Raw genomic sequence first — 18,937 nt, forward strand, 5'->3', positions numbered from 1 at the left:
ATTGACTATCTAAGATTAAAATATGTATCTATTAATTGTACTTATTCAACACATAAAATAACAGTAAGGTTCAACGAACAAATAAACAACCTTGTTCTTTGACTCTTGTCCTTGTCCTCCCGACAATACATATATAACCTTTATAGATTGATTACCGAAGACTCCTGTTTCAAAGCAAGGCTCAATGAACTGGTTTTACGTTTGCAGCAGAAAAATGACAAAATAGTTGTGGTGAATGTTATGTCGGTGAAAACTTCCAAATCTCGTACGCATGAAGAGTCATTTTACAGCTTTTATAAAGTGTCATGTCGTAGTCATTTTCCTCTATTTCCCACTTCCATACACTTCGTACAACCACTCTAAAGCCTCTCCGAAAAATCGCTAGTCAGTGTTTCGTGGAATATTGGTTGAAGATCATGGACCATGAACAACCTTTCCACTTACTGAAATGTTGCTAACTACATAGAATTATGTTATTCCACAACTAAAAATAATAAAACATAAAAAAAAAAGAGAAAGATTAATAATATACATTTACTTATGATGAGTTAAAATTCAGTTTTTGAATGAAGTCTTCCTTATTAAAAACAAAAGACCTAATTAAAAGTGTGTTTTATGTTAATTTGAAAGATAAATGAGTGTTGATACGCAACGACATATTAATATGTTGGCAACATGCATTACTCATTCAGACAGACGCTCAAAAGCTAACATGTAAATGTTCCTTAGCCCTAACTTGTTGAAACGACAAACACTCGAATACTTAAACAAATATAAATTGGCATTATATTTGGGCCCTATTTTGTGCATGAGAGCTTAATCATGAGCACAACATTTCTTGTTCATCATCTTCTGGGTTTCTGCTGTCCACGTACGGTTACTTTGTTCGAGAAGATTCCACTCCATTTCACTTTCTTTCCAAAATGCTAGTTTAGTTTTCATGGGTTTGAGCTTCAGATCCCATGAAATGTGTTTCCTTAAAAAAGGGACCCAAAATGTCATGGGTGGCCTCTCGTCTCTCAAGTTATTCTCCAAGCCAAAACCCTTTTCCTCTTTATGCCTATAACACCTACTTTCTTGGATCTTTTGCTTCTACTCAGAGAGATGATTATAATTGAATTTCTTGATATTTTCTGGTTGGTGGTTTGAAAGAGGAAATAACACATGGGTCAAAGAAATTAAATGGAGCAATAATCACTCATCCCTTTGCCATTTGCTTTCAGGAACCTCTCACATGTTTTATGTTTAGGATCATGCGAGTTTTAAATGCATATTAATTTTTTTTGTCCTCGAATTTTTATTTGCCAATAATAATAATACAAAATAATACTGGGATCGAGCCCTGCAGTAAATGTTGATTAGATTGTTTTGTGTGATGTTGTAGTATGAGTTTATGTGCTATACTATCTGTAAGCTTCCACTTTCTTGATAGTTTATGAAGAAAATTAATGTGTTTTAGAAGTAATGCAGTTGTGAGGAGCCAGTAGAAGAGAAGTGGGGTAAAGCAATAGAAAAGCAGAGTCATTTTTTCGTAAGGGAGGTGGATTCAAGATTTTCTGTCTATGCTCATTAACTGGCAAAAAAGAAATATCTTTGATCTTTGCATTCATGGCTTTTTGCTACTATTCCTCTTGTTTAGCTGAGGTTAACATTATCTACAAAAGGAAAGCTTATCATTCCCAAAAATCCAACAACGCAGGTAGAGAAAATAAAATCTAGCAACAATATGCAAGAAGCCAAGCATATATCAAAGAATCATAAAGAGCAAAATAATTTGACCTAGTTATAGATTTACAATTTCTTGTGCATTATCTGTAGCACCATTCTCCTTTCTTGATGCCAATTACAGACACCGAATCCTCACCATCTTAAGAAACAATCACATTCCCTCTTTTCTTTGTAACATTTGCCAAAGCCATAGCTTCCAACTGATGAAAGAATCATGGGGCCTTCACTTTGATTTAGGTCATGAATCATGTTTAAGTGGTGCCTCTTTCTTCTTCTTCTTCTTCTTCTTCTTGGTTGAAAACGTGGCGACGGATACACTTAACAGCTTGTTGATAGACATCCCCACGCCTAAAGTCTTCCTCTTCTCCTCATACCTATGCTTGATGCGGCCGTCAAGCTTATAACCAAGAAATGCAGGAAACGACAGCAACTCCCCAACTTCGCGACCCATTTCCTCAATCAAGTAATCCAGCTTCTCCTCCAACGACTCGTGGTTATACTGCAACACCTGGGGATGTTTCTTGCTCATATCCAAGATGTCCTCACAAGTCAATCCGTAGTTCAAGAACACCCCGATCACCTCTTGCAAATTCTTGCAGCTGCACCTTGTCACAGCTCCCATCGCCATAGCCAACTCCTTTGTTCTATTCCTATATCCAATCTTCACCATGAAAACCAGTTTATTGGCTAGATTCTCCTCGAAGGACAAACTCAGAAACAGAGGCGCTTTCATCAAGAACTTGTACAATTCCTGCGAACTCAATCCACACTGCTTGAGAAAATCAATTCTCGGCTGCAACTTCCTCTTCCTGCTCGCGCTGAACAAGCCCGGATAAACAAGAACAATCTTAAAAATCTCCTCGTAGCTCAACTCAGCATACTTATTCAAGAACTCGACATGGTCTTTTAAATGGTCGACCGTGTAAGCCAGCACGAAGGGGAACTTGTGCAAGACCGTGGTCGTGGCAGCCTCATCACCGCCACTCAACTCGAGGATGAAGCCAACTCTTGGGATCAACTGAGCATCCAAATCATAGTTAAGAACAGCAGGCCTACGGAGGATCAACTGAGGACCCCCAAAACGCTGCAGAAAGGCGAGCATTCTATCCATTTCTTGCAATGATCTAAGGCACAATGCCTTGGTGAGATTAACATTGTTGAGCACACGAGCAAGCTTATCTCTAGGAACACCAAACTCAAGCAGCAACTGCACCTTCCTCTCGAATCCCACCAGAAATCGAGGGTCCGTTGCATACAAGAGGCGTTCAACCTGGGCCGGCTCGATTTTCCCTTTCAGTTCTAACTTATCGTTAACAACAATCAAGCTCAACACTTGATTGATTTCTTCAGCTGTTAATACATCCGGCCTTTTAGCAACTAATCTAGTAAGAGCAGCACCGTATAATCCAGCAGATTGCAAAAATTGAATTCTAGTGCGGATAGATTCAAAAGGAGTTAATCTAAGAGCTGCATTGGCATCCAAAATTGTTTCGGTTTCTTTCTCATTCAACCCCATTTCTTGAAACAACGAAAACAGCATGATACCTGACAAAAAATAAGGAAAGAAGAAGAATCTTCAGCGTTCCAACATTTAACATGTAACCTAATTTAATTTTTTTTTAAATAAAAAACGGGAGCATTTTGATTCGAAAGCGCCAGATTTAGAATTAGAAGTGTGTATATAATAATGTTGAGATTACCGGAGTCGGAGAGCGTGGGAGCAGTAGAGTGATTGTCATTGATGGTGAGAGCGCCGCAGCGGCAGCGGAGAAAAGGCCGATTGTTTGCAAATTTATGAGGGAGAGAAGAATTAGATAGCGGAAAAAAGGTGAAAGCGGAAGCTGGGAAGTAAAGCGAGGGCGTTTGGAGTGGATAATTGGAGGGTAGAGTGAAGGGATTGGCAATGGCAGCCATGGATGAGAAAGAGGAGGAATGGTAAGGTGGTTCAGAGATGGATAGGCTCCGCCCCACTTCTGTCCGCGCCTTCTTGCCGGTTTTTTCTACGGTTTTTTTGAATCTCATAATAAACCGAGTAATTGTTAAAACAGTACTATAACTTTGAGTATTTTCAAAAAGAGGACTTATGAAATTTAAAAGTGAGAATTATAGTTTTCATTTTTTACATTTATATTTCTATTTTGGGCCCAAAATAAATTATTTAGACTTTTAGTGACACTTAAGGTTCGTTGCTCGTGACCCATGTCACCTTTTTGGCATTTTTTTTTATCTTTTTTATATTATCAATTTTTTTTGCACATATAGTCTAAAATAAAAATAAAATTATAGTTTTTCCTTTTTTTAAAAAAAAATTACACCTTTTTTTAAACATATTTTTTACACTTAATATGTATAAAATCTAATTATTTAACACATCAATTATGTTAAATTGTCTCAACAATAATACAAAGAAATCTGTTCAAATAATATTCGTATTTCAATGTAGTGTCCATCCTCTTCTTATTTACTTTTTATTTTTATTAAATTAATTAATCAGTTCTAATTAGAAAATTCTAACCGAAAATGAATTAATTTTAATCAAAGTTGAAATATGCTAAAAAATCGATAATACAAAAATGGGCATTAGGTGTCACCAAAAGTCCAAATAATTGGTTTTCGGCCCGAAATAAGAGTGTAAATGTAAAAAATGAAAATTATAGACCTTATTTTCAAATTTCGTACTCCCTCCGTCCCGCGAAGCGTGACCCACTTTCCTTTTTGGGTTGTCCCATGAAGCTTGACCTGTTTCTAAAAATGGCAAAAAATTTACCCTTTATTCACCTTTTCACTTTTTCACCTACCACACTTAACACACAAAATACCAATTTCTTAATTTTCGTACCGAAAAGAAATGGGTCACGCTTCATGGGACGGAGGGAGTAATATATAGTCATTTTGTTCAAAACACCAAAAGTTATGATCATATTCTAACAACTAGCTCTAATAAATCGAATAGACTTTTCATCATTTCAGTTTAAATATTCATTACACCACAAAACTAAAAGAGAAAGCCAAAGTTCATAAATTTATAAGTTTTATAGCCATAATTTCTAATACATTAGTTAATAATCATTGTTTGAGTATTACAACCTTAGTTGATTTAGGTTAACTCTTGGTCCCACTTCCTACCCTACAAAATCAAGATTCAAACAAACATACACATACACATACACACTCTCTCAATACTCATCGCACTCTTTTTCCAGAAATTCCTAATCGGCGTGTCTGTCATCATCGGTGTGCGCCACCGCTCTCGTCGTTGCGTCCTCCATGCCCCGTCAAAGCCACCGCGACCTTTGCTGCACGAAGTCCCGCTGTTGCAACCTCCCGTCGAAGCCATGTCCTGTCCTTCCCGGCGTGTTCCTCCCACCCCGTCGAAGCCACCGCCCCGCCGAAGTCCCACTGTCGCATCCTCCTCGTCAAAAGGATTCCGACTGTCCGATGAAGAGTAAATACCACAACCTCCACTATTCTCGCTGGTACGAGCGCTAAATTTGATATATATATATATATATATATATATATATAAACAAGTAATTTTAAACTTTTATTAGATATGTTTTCCTTAATTGTGGGGATCTTCTTGGAAGCGTGTATCTTTTTAACTCTATACCTAAATCAAAATCAAACACGATAATTAGGAAATTGAAAACTTCACGTCACAGACTGTGGGCAACCCAGAAATCGTACGAATAATTATTTTAAACATCTCAATGAAACGTATAATTCATCACGAGTACAATTTTAATTCTAACTACTCTATATTTTTATTTATGAACTACTATGAATTAATTTACATATTTATTTTTATTGCTGAACTGTCATGAATTATGTACTTTATTTATGAATTAGTATGCACTCGCATTAATTAAATTGGTTTAATATTGAATTATACAATTCACATGATTAGTTTACCGAATTATCGGTGTATAGGTGCATTATTTGTTTGATTTCATATAATTATTAGGCAATCATTTTTTAACATATGAATTATCAACTATATACATTATATGCGCATGAATTATTAGGCAAGTATTTTTTAATGTAATGTATGAATTATCAACTGTAAGAATTATATGCGTATAAATTATTAGGCAAGTATATATTTTCGAATGTACTGTATGAACTATCAACTATAAGAATTATATACTCCATGTACGAATTATTAGGCAAATATTTTGAATATACTATACGAATTATTAGAGAGAGATTTGGCATTAATTTCGGGATTAGAGAATCAATGTGGAGAGAGATTAAATTGCACTTACCAAAGATATGATACCCTTATGCGAAAATTACCTATGAATTATATGTGCATCATTTTCGAATGTAACTTCCCACTAAAAGTTAATATGATCCGTCCAAGATTTGATATTAATGGTTCAGATTTGTTCTTATATTATAGTCTAAGGGGAGTTTTATGTATAGCCCTCCTATATATATATATATATATATATATATATATATATATAGGGGTGAGCTAAAATAAAAACACTCTTAAGTCTATAAAATTTAAACGTTTCTTAATGTACGAATTTTATGTAGAACACATATGCATTTATCCAACAAAGTTACGAATTGCAACAAAGACATGTTAGCTTGCAAACACCAACAATCATGAATAATTTAAAACACCAACAAACGTACATTTTTGTAATGAAAAAAAACTAACATCCAATTCCAAAACACCAACAAACACTAACATGTATACAAACATTAACAATATACATTTTTGTAAGGAAATATATATATATATATATATATATATATATATATATATATATATATAGGGCAAAATGCATGAAAATACCCCACTTTATACCAAAATCTGGTTTTTTGACAATCTTTTTTTTTGTTGCAAAAATTTCAACCACCTTTCAATTTGTTGCAATATCCGGCCCGTCAAATTTTCCGGCCAACTTAAATATGAGTTGGCAGCCGGAATGCCAACGTGGCATTAAAAATGCCAAATCACACCCCCTCCCCTCCCACGTCACCCACCTCTCTCCCTGTCGGTTCTCTCTCTCTCTTCCCCCCATCCCCATCCCCCTTGCCACCTCGACTCCTGCAGACCACCATTGCCAACGCCGTCTCTCTCCTTCTCCTCCGGCGGCAGAGGCCGACGCCGACCGCCGCCGCATCGGGCACCACCACCGCCCTCTCATCTCTTTCTTTTTCCCCTTCTCTCCTGCAAAAACCCCAAATCTGCAAATAAAATCCCTAAATCCTTTCTGACTTCTAGCAGACAGACAGCAAGAGCCAGAAGCTCACTCCCGCCGCCGCCGATCTCACCCTCTCTGGACCGTCGGTCGACCTCAAAGGCCGAGGCCGCCGTTGCTCGTTCTGCCGAACAGCCCCACCGTCCAGCCGCCTCCCCTTTCTCTCTCTATTTATGGCAGACGCCAGCAGGAGCATCAGGCCGCTGCCGCCACCGGCTCTCTCTCCTCCAGTCGATTCCCGGTCGGAAGATCCACCCAGATCCGCCGCCACAACCGCCTGAATACCCCCTCCCCATATCCCCAGCATACTTTTTAAATCTCAGAAACCAAACCAACAATTACGCATCTGATGTGCATAAGCTTCTACAAACAATGTGTGATTTTACAATTTTTTGCCACACATAAACATAGATCCATTAATGGAAATAAAAGAAGAGTCTTGAGCCCTGCTGTGTTGTCTGAGTCGGGGCGGTGGTTACCGCTTGTGTGTGAGACGACTAGGCGGAGAAGGCGGCGCGCGGGCGTCGTTCTCGCCGGGAATCGAGTGGAGGAGAGAGAGAGAGGCCGGAGGAAGTGGCGGCGGTGGGGGTGGGGGAAGGGGAAGTGTCCGACGGAAGTGAGAAAGGGGGAGGGTGGATCTGGAGAGAAGGGGGAGGGGGAAGAGAGAAGAGTGACGTGGGAGGGGGTGTATGTGTGTGATTTGGCATTTTTAATGCCACGTTGGCATTCCGGCTGCCAACTCATATTTAAGTTGGCCGGAAAATTTGACGGGCCGGACATTGCAACAAATTGAAAGGTGGTTGAAATTTTTGCAACAAAAAAAAGATTGTCAAAAAACCAGATTTTGGTATAAAGTGGGGTATTTTCATGCATTTTTTATATATATATATATATATATTTATTTGGTGTTTTGTAAGGAATATTTATTTGGCGGCGGCCTGGAGCAAGAGAAAGGTGAGGCTAACGGAAGGTGAGGGAGAAAGAAGGTGAGAGACGGATGAAGAGAGAGAGAGGGGGGAGGAGGCAGATCGACTGGCGGTGGTGGTGGAGGTGGAGGCGGTAGATCGACGGGCGGTGGACCGGTGGTGGGGGCAAATCGACGGGCAGTGGTGGCGGATCGACTGATTTTGATTAGTGATTAGATGGAGAAGAGATGAATCAGATGGAGAGGAGAGGAATAAGATTTTGATTTCTTTGAAGTCCGTAGAAATCATTTAAGATTAATTAGTGATTATTGATTATTTTAATGCTTAAATGACCCCTGATTTTTTCTAAAAAAAAGAAATGTGTCATGTAAGTTGGGACAACCCAAAAATGAATATGTGTCATGAATAATGGGACGGAGGGAATATTTGGGATATACAAAAAAATCTATATAATTGAAATGTAAGAAGTACATATTGACATGTAGGTAGATGTTCAAATGAGAAACTTTATTTAAAATGAGAACGAAGAACTATTATCACTCCTTGATCGTGAATAAGCCGCGGTACCATGAAAGGGGTATGAAATCTAGTCCGACCAACAATGAAAAGTGGTGATCAGGAAAACTAGGGCAGTAGAGAAATAAACTTCCAAGCAAATTATCACGACAACTTATGAATATAGATCAATATGCAAATTTGCCATTGTGTATAGTCACCTACATAGCATAGTTACAACTTACAATGCAATGTTTATATGCACAAAACAATGAGGCATCACACATTAGTATATGCATGAAAGCCAACCCAAATAGCCCACAAAACGAGCATGACTGCCAATGCACTTTGGATCGTGCAGAAATAGAACTACTTGATGAATGTTTTGTTTAGCAACTTCCAGGTGTCATGTACCTGAATGCTTCAATGATTGCTTATCGCAAGAGAATATCACCTTCAAGTATTTTGCAAGTCCAGTGCCAGAATGAGCAACGTGCATTCTCAATTTCTCTTTTCTTTGAACTTCGGATAGCTTTTGGAAATGCTAGTTCTATTTTTCTTACCAGCATGTATGCTCTTAATAAGAATAACAGATGAGCTCCCATTTTCCAAGGACCTGGAAAGCCATGAGATGCAGCTGTCATTTAGGACACGAAAACGCATTTATGCAAGACACAGAAAAAAAAAAACGGGCATGAATCTCTCTTACAAGGATTGGTTGTTTTTGTCAGTCCCCACAACTTTGTTTGAGTGCTTATCATGAACTTCTGATGTGTTGGTCTGATAATACACCTGTGGAGCAAATCATAAGCCACGGATAGAGATCAAAGGCTGTACCACAGAAACATACTTGGCAGGTCAACAAGAAGCATGCAACACTATAAACACGTTCCACTCTTTCTTCACAGATCATGATGAGATGGAACAACATAGGAAGGACAGTATCAACATTTTCAAAGGATCAAAACTGATAAATCTAAAAAGCATGAAGTCTCGAGAGGCATAAAGTTGAAGAAGGTACTGTAATAGGGAAAATGTTAAACACAACTTAATACAAACAGTGCCACCACAAATAATTTGCAACATGCATCTGTAAAGTGATAATTTCCGTGAAGAGAATAACAAAATACGGCAACCAATAACTAAAAGGGTTGGACCACACCAGACTGGTCACATAATTGATCAGATAGGATTAGGAACTACAGCCCAAGCATGGCATACTACTGTAAATTCTGCAAAGTATTCCGCATTTTCATCAGTTAGCCTAATCATAGCATTCAACCTTGCCAAATACACAAACATGTCATTATAAGTTATAGGAGTCCCAACTCCCAAGACATCCCAACAGTAGCCCCAAAATTCCTGCACTGTATAACTAATGATCATGAAGAAAATTTTGACTTTGAATGGACAAAACCAAATATTCTGATAAACAAACAAAATTAACAGATTAATACCAATCACAATCACAATCACAATCACAATCAGAACTTCAGAAGCAGATAAACTGAAGACTAGAGAAATATAGTTTTTATCGCATTGAACCAACCAAAGTAATAATTGCATATAAGATAAACAGCTCCAGTCACCATATAAGCTAGCGTCCTATTAAGGCGCATAAATTTCATCCAACCAGTATAAAAATCAATAAGCATTCTTCCATGCCAATATCCTTTCTCCATAACAAACAATCAAAGTCCACAGAACACAAATTACTGCTTATAAGACTAAATAATGGATGGTTATGCCATTTCAATTAATATACAACCAAAGTTCAGCACCAGTTACTCAGCCTCTCCTCAATCTGTTAATCAAACAATCACATATTCCTTACAATTTTAGAGCAACACATTATCAAGGCAAAAAACAATCAAGTAGAAACATAATAACAAACGGTACGCAACAATAATTTCGGAACATACTTCATTCAATCGTGGCAAAGCGCACTGCTCTCCAACCCCATCCTTCTTATCAACCTTCCACTTCTTCCCTCCATGTTGATGACCCTCCTCCACGCCCTCGCTCATTTTCCTCTTCTTTTTACCCCCCATAATCACACTCTTTCCCTTCTTATCCCTCACTTTCCACACATTCTTCTTCCTGTACAACAACTTCTCAAACTTCCATGACTCGTAGCTCGTATCAATAATCGTTACTTCCGTCCGAGAAAACCCCACCAAATTGGCCTCCCTCCCAACCCCCTCCTCTTCAGTCTCCCATCTATGCAACACTTTCACTCCATTCAATCCACTGTTTCTGTCGTCACTCCTTAACAATGTCACCTTCCCTGGAGCTGCATCGTCGTTGTCGCGACTCCCGTTGCCCGAAAATGCACAAATTCTAGGGTTTGTTTGTTTGCGGGCAGATTTTTTTAACTTGGTTGAGTTACTGCATTTATCCCCAAAATTGAATAGCTCCTTGAGAACATCGCTCATTATAGTGAGCAATTGCTTATCCTCATTTTGAGTCGGAGCGCAAATTGAGACGGAATTCGGGTTGGGAGTCGGTGCTTCAAGTGGTGGAGAATCAGGATTGTCGAGGAAGCTGTCGAGACCGGTGGTGTCGACGGGGAAGCCCTTGGCGATCCGCAACCGGTCCAGCCAGGTGGAGCCGGATTTTCTGCATAGCATGGCCGGAGGGGTTAGAGAGAGAAAATGAGAATGCGTGACATATACAGCGCGGAGAGCACAAATTAGGAGAGAGCTAGACGAGAGCGATGCCCACTCTACACTTTACTCGAATTATTTTGTACTGTTAAGTATTACCTGAGGTAAAAAGCCCGAAAGCGACTGGTCGATCCGAATAGATTAACGAACACTTTCTTAATAATTGGCTTTTAAACTTTAGTACTTTACTTTTTAATTCGATAATAATATTTTGATACTTGTAGAATATGTTTTGATTTTTTTTCAACGGTTAATAACAAACATCTATGACATAAAACCCAAAGAAAAATAGTTATTCATGTTAAATCTATATACAATTTTTATCGAAAATGAAATTAAAGTTAGATATTATGTAAACTTACGTTAAAATAACATTAATTTTTGTATCTAAGACAAGGCGAAATGTCTTGATTTAAAAAATACGATATATTTTTATTACAATAATATGATTATCTATAAATATATATATATATATATATATATATATATATATATATATATATAATCATAAACTTACGGGCCCGAACGGGCTAGCCCGAAATCGAGTGGGTTACGATTAGGGTCGAAAAAATTTAGCCCGAAAAATAAAAAAAAAATTCAACTAGCCCGAATCGAAAATAACTCAAAATTAAATGGGCTGACCCGAAACCGAGTGGACCGACCCGATTGACATCCTTATTATTGTAAATTTATGAAATTAAAATACACGATATGAAGGTTTTTTGACATGATAAAGAAAAATTTATTTACGATTGACATGAAGGCTGAAATACATGATGTAGACTACGAAATATGCACTTGAATAGAGTAGTTGTATTCATTATTTTGATTGGAGAGTGAATGACGTAGTATTACGGCCTTCAAGTTAATAATAATTTAGAGTTTTTTTCTTATCGATGTAAAAAAAATGTTAAGTTTATGTATTTGTGGATAGAAAATAAAAGTCATGTTAAATTTCAGAAAATGAGAAAAATTTGTGTATTTACATGCTAATAACCATTTACTTTATTAAACAAATAAAAAATGTTATAAATATTTAAAATATTATTAATATTGTGTCCATTTACATAAATAAATATAGAATATCTTAAACTAAATAAATGTTGTAAAAACTTCATTGAGGATGAAACCTAGACTCTGTAATTATGTAGACCACTATCTTATCCATTTGGGCCATGGAGATATATAGAGGGTATTTGGCTGAACTTATAGATATTCGTCGGGCGCGCGCGGTGCTGGCCGAGCGTCGTGTGCCTTATTCGCGCACGAGACCTATCAGGCGTCGGGTGTCTCAAGCGCGCGCGAGCGCCGTAGGCACAAGCTGTTTTAAAGAGCTTATAATCTACTTCAAAGTGTTTGGTAAATAAACTCCTAAAGAGCTTATAAAATTAAGTCCTAAGAGCTTATAAGCTCCCCAAAAAATAAGTTCCTCTACCCCCAACTTATTTTCTCATATTCTTATAAGCAACACTCATTTTACAAAAATAACTCCACTAGAATTTTGTATTTCATTATATTTTATTTTAATTTCATCTCTTTTTTTATTTTCTCACTCTAATTAAATTTATCTTTCTAGTTCAAAAGCTCAATTATCCAAACACTTTGACAACTTATAAAATCTTAAAAAACTACATCTTATAAGCTCTTTGAAATAAGCTTAATCAAACGCCCTCATAATAGAATCCATCTTATATTTACATTTAATTTACGTGAACGAAAATCTCATATAATAAACTTTTCCATGGAGAAAGAGTTCATCTTTACTCTATTTTCATTCTTCACCATCATAATGGAAAGGAAACCAGAAGTAAGACCGCGATCTTACTTCTTACACATAATTGGCAAAAGAAATAACGGATGAAAACCTTATTTTCATTCTTCACCATGAATGGAAAGGAAACCAGAAATGGATGAATAAATCTTCACCATGATAATGGAAAGGAAAGGAAACCAGAAGCAACAAAAAATAATGGATGTTATTAAACGACTCCACTGGGGATCGAACCCAGAATCTCTGGTTCCGTAGACCAGCACCTTATCCATTGGGCCATGGAGTCAACTCATGAACAAAAATACTCTTTAAATATATTTGTACGTAATTACATTCCAAAGGCAAAAGGCATATATAAGATGAATTAGCTTTTCCTTTTGTAATTCCTATTAATCTGTGCGTTGGCCTAGATGTTTAATACCTAAAGTTTTGGGTTCAAGTTCTCTGTCGTACTGTCTTTAATTTTTTTTATTTACTTATGTAATTTATCAAAAAGAAAAGTTGTAATTTGGCAAGTGCTTTAATTTTCTTTATTTACTTATTTAATTTATCAAAAAAAATTGTAATTTGGCAAGTACTTATAACAAGATTTACTTATTCTTTTACTTGAGGCATATTTATGTGATTGCTTCCTTCCACTTCCACGCAAATTAATTTGTGCAAATTCTTCTGTGCTCCATGGAGCACCATGCTCCCGATTGTACAGTGTCATTTCGATAACATGATAGTGTCATTTAATATTAGTGTCATTTCAATATAGTGTTAGTGTCATTTCGCGACAGTGTTATTTATATAACATGATAGTGTCATTTGTAAAACATAATAGTGTTAGTGTCATTTCAAAATAATGTGTTAGTGTTAGTGTCATTTTGCATCCGGGAGCATGGTGCTCCATGGAGCACAGAAGAACTCCTCATTAATTTGAGGAAAGAAAACACACAAAACTAGCAAATCATGCTTCATTCAGTAAATTTTTGTTTTAGTTTCTGCATTATATATAGTTATCGCTTAAACTATGAAAAATATTAGCCACTCTGCAAAATAAATCGGACCCATTTGATTATGAGAGAGAAGAATATGACCACTACTATGAAAAATAGCCAAAGCTCAAAAAATTGTTATATTCATGGTAATAAAATTCAAACTTAATTGATAAAACTTCCTTCAGTTAGTAGTGTGTGAGAGTATGCAAGTATAGCTCTAAAGAATAAAAATCTTATAACATGAACTCCATGAATAATTCTTTGTAACATTGACCAATTACTTAATATATAAAATCGATTTCGATGACAACTTGATGCTTCCACATTAGTAGGACTTGGCGCCTGCAGCCAAGAAGTCAGATCAAAATTATTCCACCTACTCTATATAAACAAAAAGATTATACTTTTAATCACAAGTTTAGAAACCTAATTTTTCTACTCAAATTGCCCCTTACATTTGACTTCATTTCTTTTTGTTTGTTGGTAAAAACCCAGCAATTTGCCGCCGGAGACCATCCACCCCATTGCCAAGAAAAAAGTGACGAGAAATTTATATTTTTTAATTTGTGGCTTAAAAAACACACACTATTAAATAACTAGTTGTCCAAAAATACAAATTCTTGCTTGGATATAATTCTATAGATAACCTTCATTAATTACTTGTTTATAAAAAGTTGTTACTGGTGTTAAATCACGAATGATTTTTTTGGCGATTAATGAATACCACGTGTTTTGCAACTGTACCTCCAGGACTAGACCAGATTCACAAAAGAAATGTTTAAAATTAAAACCAAACAAATTAAAATGTCAAAATCATACATTTGGTTACAAATAAATTTATTAAAATCAGGTCAAGATATTTGTATAACTTCTTTGACATCCATCCCAATATAAATTCACCAACTACTTTAATATGATTACTTATATATAAGCAAACATTGTTTTAAAATCCAATATGGAGACTTCTGATTATTTTTACGCCATGGAGAAGTCTGATTAAGTATGAATACGATTAGCCGTTTGGCATTTAATAAAAATAATAATGGTGATGATATCAATAATGTTCTCATATATAGAACAAAAAATGTAGAGTAGGGTTATCTAGTGTGAAGAGAAATAATTTATGATGAAATGTTTTGAGTTAAAACCCAATCAATGTTAATGCTATCTAGAGTTCTAGGCCAATGCTTTCTCAAATAATAATTGCGCATTTCCCTGTCATTGAAAAAAAGAAGATAAAGTTTGATTTTCCTTTCGTTTTAGTTTTATTTATAAATTATATATAATGTATTATTCACATCCCAAAATTATTTATAAAACATTATTTTAATGAACTCTTGTACCTATTCAATCTCATTGTAACAAAAAAATGAACTCTTACACTGCCTAACTTTTATTCGAGCATCATTAAATCCTTTGGAATATCCTCTATTTTGATGGAGGGGCTTAATTAATTGAAACACTTGCACCAAGTTTTTTTTGAAACCCACACCAAGTTAGGTATACTTTTCCATTAAAAATAAATAAATATTACTCCATTCGTCCACAAAATATAATTCATTTTTGTCATTTTAAAATATACACAAAAATTAGATTTTTTTTTCACTTTTGAAAACTTTTTATTATATGATGGACCATTTTCTCCACTCACAATATAATTAATTATTAACACTATATTTTATATGTAATTTTTTCTCCACCCACAATAAATTTAAGTACTTTCATTAAAACTCGTATCGTCATCTTCTAAAATTACTTTTTGTGGACAAAAAAAGCCGGACTTTAACACGGACATCAATATTCCCACCAAAAGTAAAGGCAAAAAAGAAATTTCAAGTATTGAACTATAAGCTAAACTGCATAATATGAAAGCTTTGTATATTGTAAAATGTAACTCAAGTTTATTGATCTTATCACTTCTCCTTTTATAGATGAGAGTTTATAGAGACGGTTACACAATTTGTTTCTTATGCTACACTCTTAATTTACTAACAGAAACTGACTTTGACAGCTAACTAACTCAACTAACTTCTAACAGAATAAGCTATCATTTAAGCTATTATTTAATACAACCCTTACTCAACTAGAACTATCCTTTGTCTAATGGAAACCTGCTTACAAGATATTGAAAACGTATAATGGAAAGAGGCTTGGTAAAGATATCAGCAAGTTGCTCATCAGTAGGCACATATCGAACATTCAGCTCTTTGTGGAGAACTTTATCACGAACAAAGTGAGTGTCTATTTCAATATGCTTTGTCCTTGCATGCATCACAGGATTTGAAGCAATAGCGGCGGCGCTTTTGTTATCACACCATATAAGGGGTGAATGAGGCAATGTGATACCAATTTCTTGCACCAAAGATTTAATCCAAATAACTTGGACAGAGGCATCAGCTAGTGCCCGATATTTTGACTCAGTCGAGCTTCTGGAAACAACTTGTTATTTCTTGAAACTCCATGAGAGAAGATTGGAGCCAAGAAACACACAATAACCGCCAATAGATTTGCGATCATCAACTGACCCTGCTCGGTCAGCATCCGAAAAAACTTTGAGATGAAGGTAAGGCGAAGAGTGGAACTTTAGGCTGTGATTGATGGTGCATTTTAGATAGCGGAGTAAGCGCTTGCATGCTTTCCAATGAAGCTCAGTGAGAGCATGACGGAACTAGCTAAGTTTATTAACCATGAAGGCAATGTCTGGGCGAGTGAGAGTAAGGTATTGAAGGGCTCCTACTATACTGCGGTATATAGTAGGGTTAGAAAATGGAGGGCTGTCATTTTTTGAGAGTTTAGATCCTGCATTAAAGGGTGAGGGTTGTGGTTTGCTGTCAGTGAGGTTTGTTTTGGCTAAGAGCTTACGAATGTATTTAGATTGATTTAAGTGATAGGTGTTAGATGAGGTTTTGAACACATGAATTCCAAGGAAGAAGTTGACAGAGCCCAGGTGTTTGAGAGCAAACTCTTTAGACAGATTTTGGATGATCTGAGATATAAGATTGGAATCCTCTCATGTAATTAAGATGTCATCGACATAAACAAGAAGTAGAGTTAGCTTACCATTTTTCCTCATATGAAAGAAAGAGTGATAAGAGGTGGAGAAAACAAATCCACAGCTTAGCAAGTAGTTCTTTAATTAGTCTGTCATACCAAGCGCGAGGCGCTTGTTTGAGGCCATAAAGTGATTTTCTGAGTTTGCAAACATGATTAGGGAATTGAGGATTGACAAATCCTTCAGGTTGCTGCATGTAAACGGAGTCTCCAGGGTGCCATTTAAGGAGGCATTGTTTATATCCAAATGTTGAATATCTCATCTGTAAGTTGAGGCAAGAGAGAAAATGAGTCTTACTGAAATTGGCTTGAAAATAAGGCTGAAGGTTTCCATGAAGTCAATGCCAGCTCTTTGTTGAAAACCTTTGGCTACAAGCCTTGCTTTGAGCCTGTCAAGAGAACCATCAGAGTTTTGCTTGATTCTAAACACCCATTTACACTGAATTAAGTTCATGTCTTGAGTATAGGGAACAAGTTCCCATGTGGATTTGTCATCAATAGCATGTATCTCATTTTCCATAGGTAGAGATAGGTAGAATGGCACTAATAACAATGTTACCAAATTTTCTAGTTTGTGCAGTGAAAACTTTTGGTTTATAAATACCACATTTTGCTCTTGTTCGCATATGATGTTGATTGACTGGTGGAGGTGTATTATGGGAAGAGACATCAGGAGAGGGTGAAGGTGTGGGTGTATTTGAGTGAAATGATGAGATGGATTTGCATTTGGTGATGGATGAGGTGATATATTAGGTGAATGGTGATGAGAGACATTCTGATGATGTTGTGGTGTATGTTGTGGAGGTGGAAGTTGGGGAAAAGTTGGGATAGAGAGTGGCATTTCAGTGGATGTTGAAGGTTAAGAGGTTTTGGATGAGGATAATAGTTGAGAATATGAGAATTCTAGCTCATTGAATATGATTGTTCTGGCTATGTACATGCGCCCTGCTGGATGTAGACATTTGTAGCCTTTGTGAGTAGAACTATAGCCAAGAAACAAGCATTTAGATGATCTAAACTGCAACTTAGAGGTGTTATAAGGGCTAAGGTATGAGAAACAGCTGCACCCAAAGGGTTCGAGCATATGGTAGTCAGGAATTTGATTGAAGAGTTTTTTATAAGGTGAGATATGATGAAGGGAGGGAGATGACAACCTGTTTATAAGGTGTACAACAGTTGAGAAGGCATCCCACCAGTAATTTTGAGGGAGAAAATCATGAGCTAGAAGAGTAAGTCCTAATTCTGTGATATGTCTATATGTTTTCTCGTCTCTTCCATTTTTTTGTTGGGTATGTAGGCAAGGATGTCTAAAAATGATACCTAGAGTTTCTAGTATTTTGTTGATGGGTATGTGGGCAAGGATGTCTAAAAATGATACCTAGAGTTTCTAGTAGAGGTTTCAATGTTCTATACTCACCTCCCCAATCAGATTGCAATGATTTGATTTTGGTGTTAAATTGTCTTTCTACATAGGAATTGAAGTTTTTAAAGATGGTGTAGACTTCAGATTTTTGAGTAACTGGAAATATCCAAGTGAAATGAGTAAAGTCATCTATGAAGTATATGTAGTATTTAAAGCCATCAGATGAAGGGACTGAACTAGGTCCCCAAAGATCAGTATGTATTAATTAGAATGGAGTGGTGGTTTTTACAGTAACAGATGGAAAGTTCATACAATGGATTTTCCCTACAGTATATGCCTCACTGAAATTTGAACTAGAAGAAGATACATTGAGATTTAGAGACTTTAAGGTTGTACTTAGAATGCTAATACAAGGGTGTCCTAGTCTAGCATGCCATAGTTTGAGAGTATCTTCCTTAGTGGCAAGAAAGCACCTAGATGTAGACTGGTTTTTATTGAGAGTAGATTGAGCAGTTTGAGGTAAGTTCAGATGGTAGAGCCCTTCCCTCCAGTAGGATTTGATTGGTGGTTTGATCCTTGACAAAACAAGAAGAAGGGCAAAACTCAAGAAACATATTATTATCAGCAGTGAATATAGATATGCTCAGTAGACTTTTGGTGATATGTGGGACAAAAAGAACATTACTCAGAATGAGAGATTTGTTTGAGTGAGATGCAGGTAAATGAGTAGATCTTATG

General features: G+C 36.4%; 2 protein-coding genes and 1 non-coding gene across 3 annotated transcripts; all 3 read right to left on the reverse strand.

The window, feature by feature from the left end:
* Window positions 1-1,745: 1,745 nt before the first annotated feature.
* On the reverse strand, window positions 1,746-3,741 carry LOC130993315 (transcription termination factor MTERF8, chloroplastic). The gene is given in 3 exon segments (XM_057918148.1): window positions 1,746-1,983; window positions 1,985-3,273; window positions 3,429-3,741. Coding segments are annotated over 3 exon segments (1,626 nt in total). The 5' UTR covers window positions 3,643-3,741; the 3' UTR covers window positions 1,746-1,860.
* Window positions 3,742-8,527: 4,786 nt separating this feature from the next.
* On the reverse strand, window positions 8,528-11,106 carry LOC130993316 (uncharacterized). Its single transcript, XM_057918149.1, has 3 exons — window positions 10,288-11,106; window positions 9,075-9,157; window positions 8,528-8,981 (listed from the first exon to the last, which is right to left on the reverse strand). The coding sequence occupies exons 1-3, from the start codon at window positions 10,993-10,995 to the stop codon at window positions 8,867-8,869; spliced, it is 906 nt and encodes a 301-aa protein (XP_057774132.1). The 5' UTR covers window positions 10,996-11,106; the 3' UTR covers window positions 8,528-8,866.
* Window positions 11,107-13,015: 1,909 nt separating this feature from the next.
* TRNAR-ACG (transfer RNA arginine (anticodon ACG)) lies at window positions 13,016-13,088 on the reverse strand. Its single transcript has one exon. It is a non-coding gene; the product is annotated as a tRNA-Arg (tRNA).
* Between the last annotated feature and the right edge of the window lie 5,849 nt (window positions 13,089-18,937).

This window comes from Salvia miltiorrhiza, chromosome 7 (genome assembly GCF_028751815.1).
Source record: "Salvia miltiorrhiza cultivar Shanhuang (shh) chromosome 7, IMPLAD_Smil_shh, whole genome shotgun sequence".
Classification (NCBI taxonomy): domain Eukaryota; kingdom Viridiplantae; phylum Streptophyta; class Magnoliopsida; order Lamiales; family Lamiaceae; genus Salvia; species Salvia miltiorrhiza.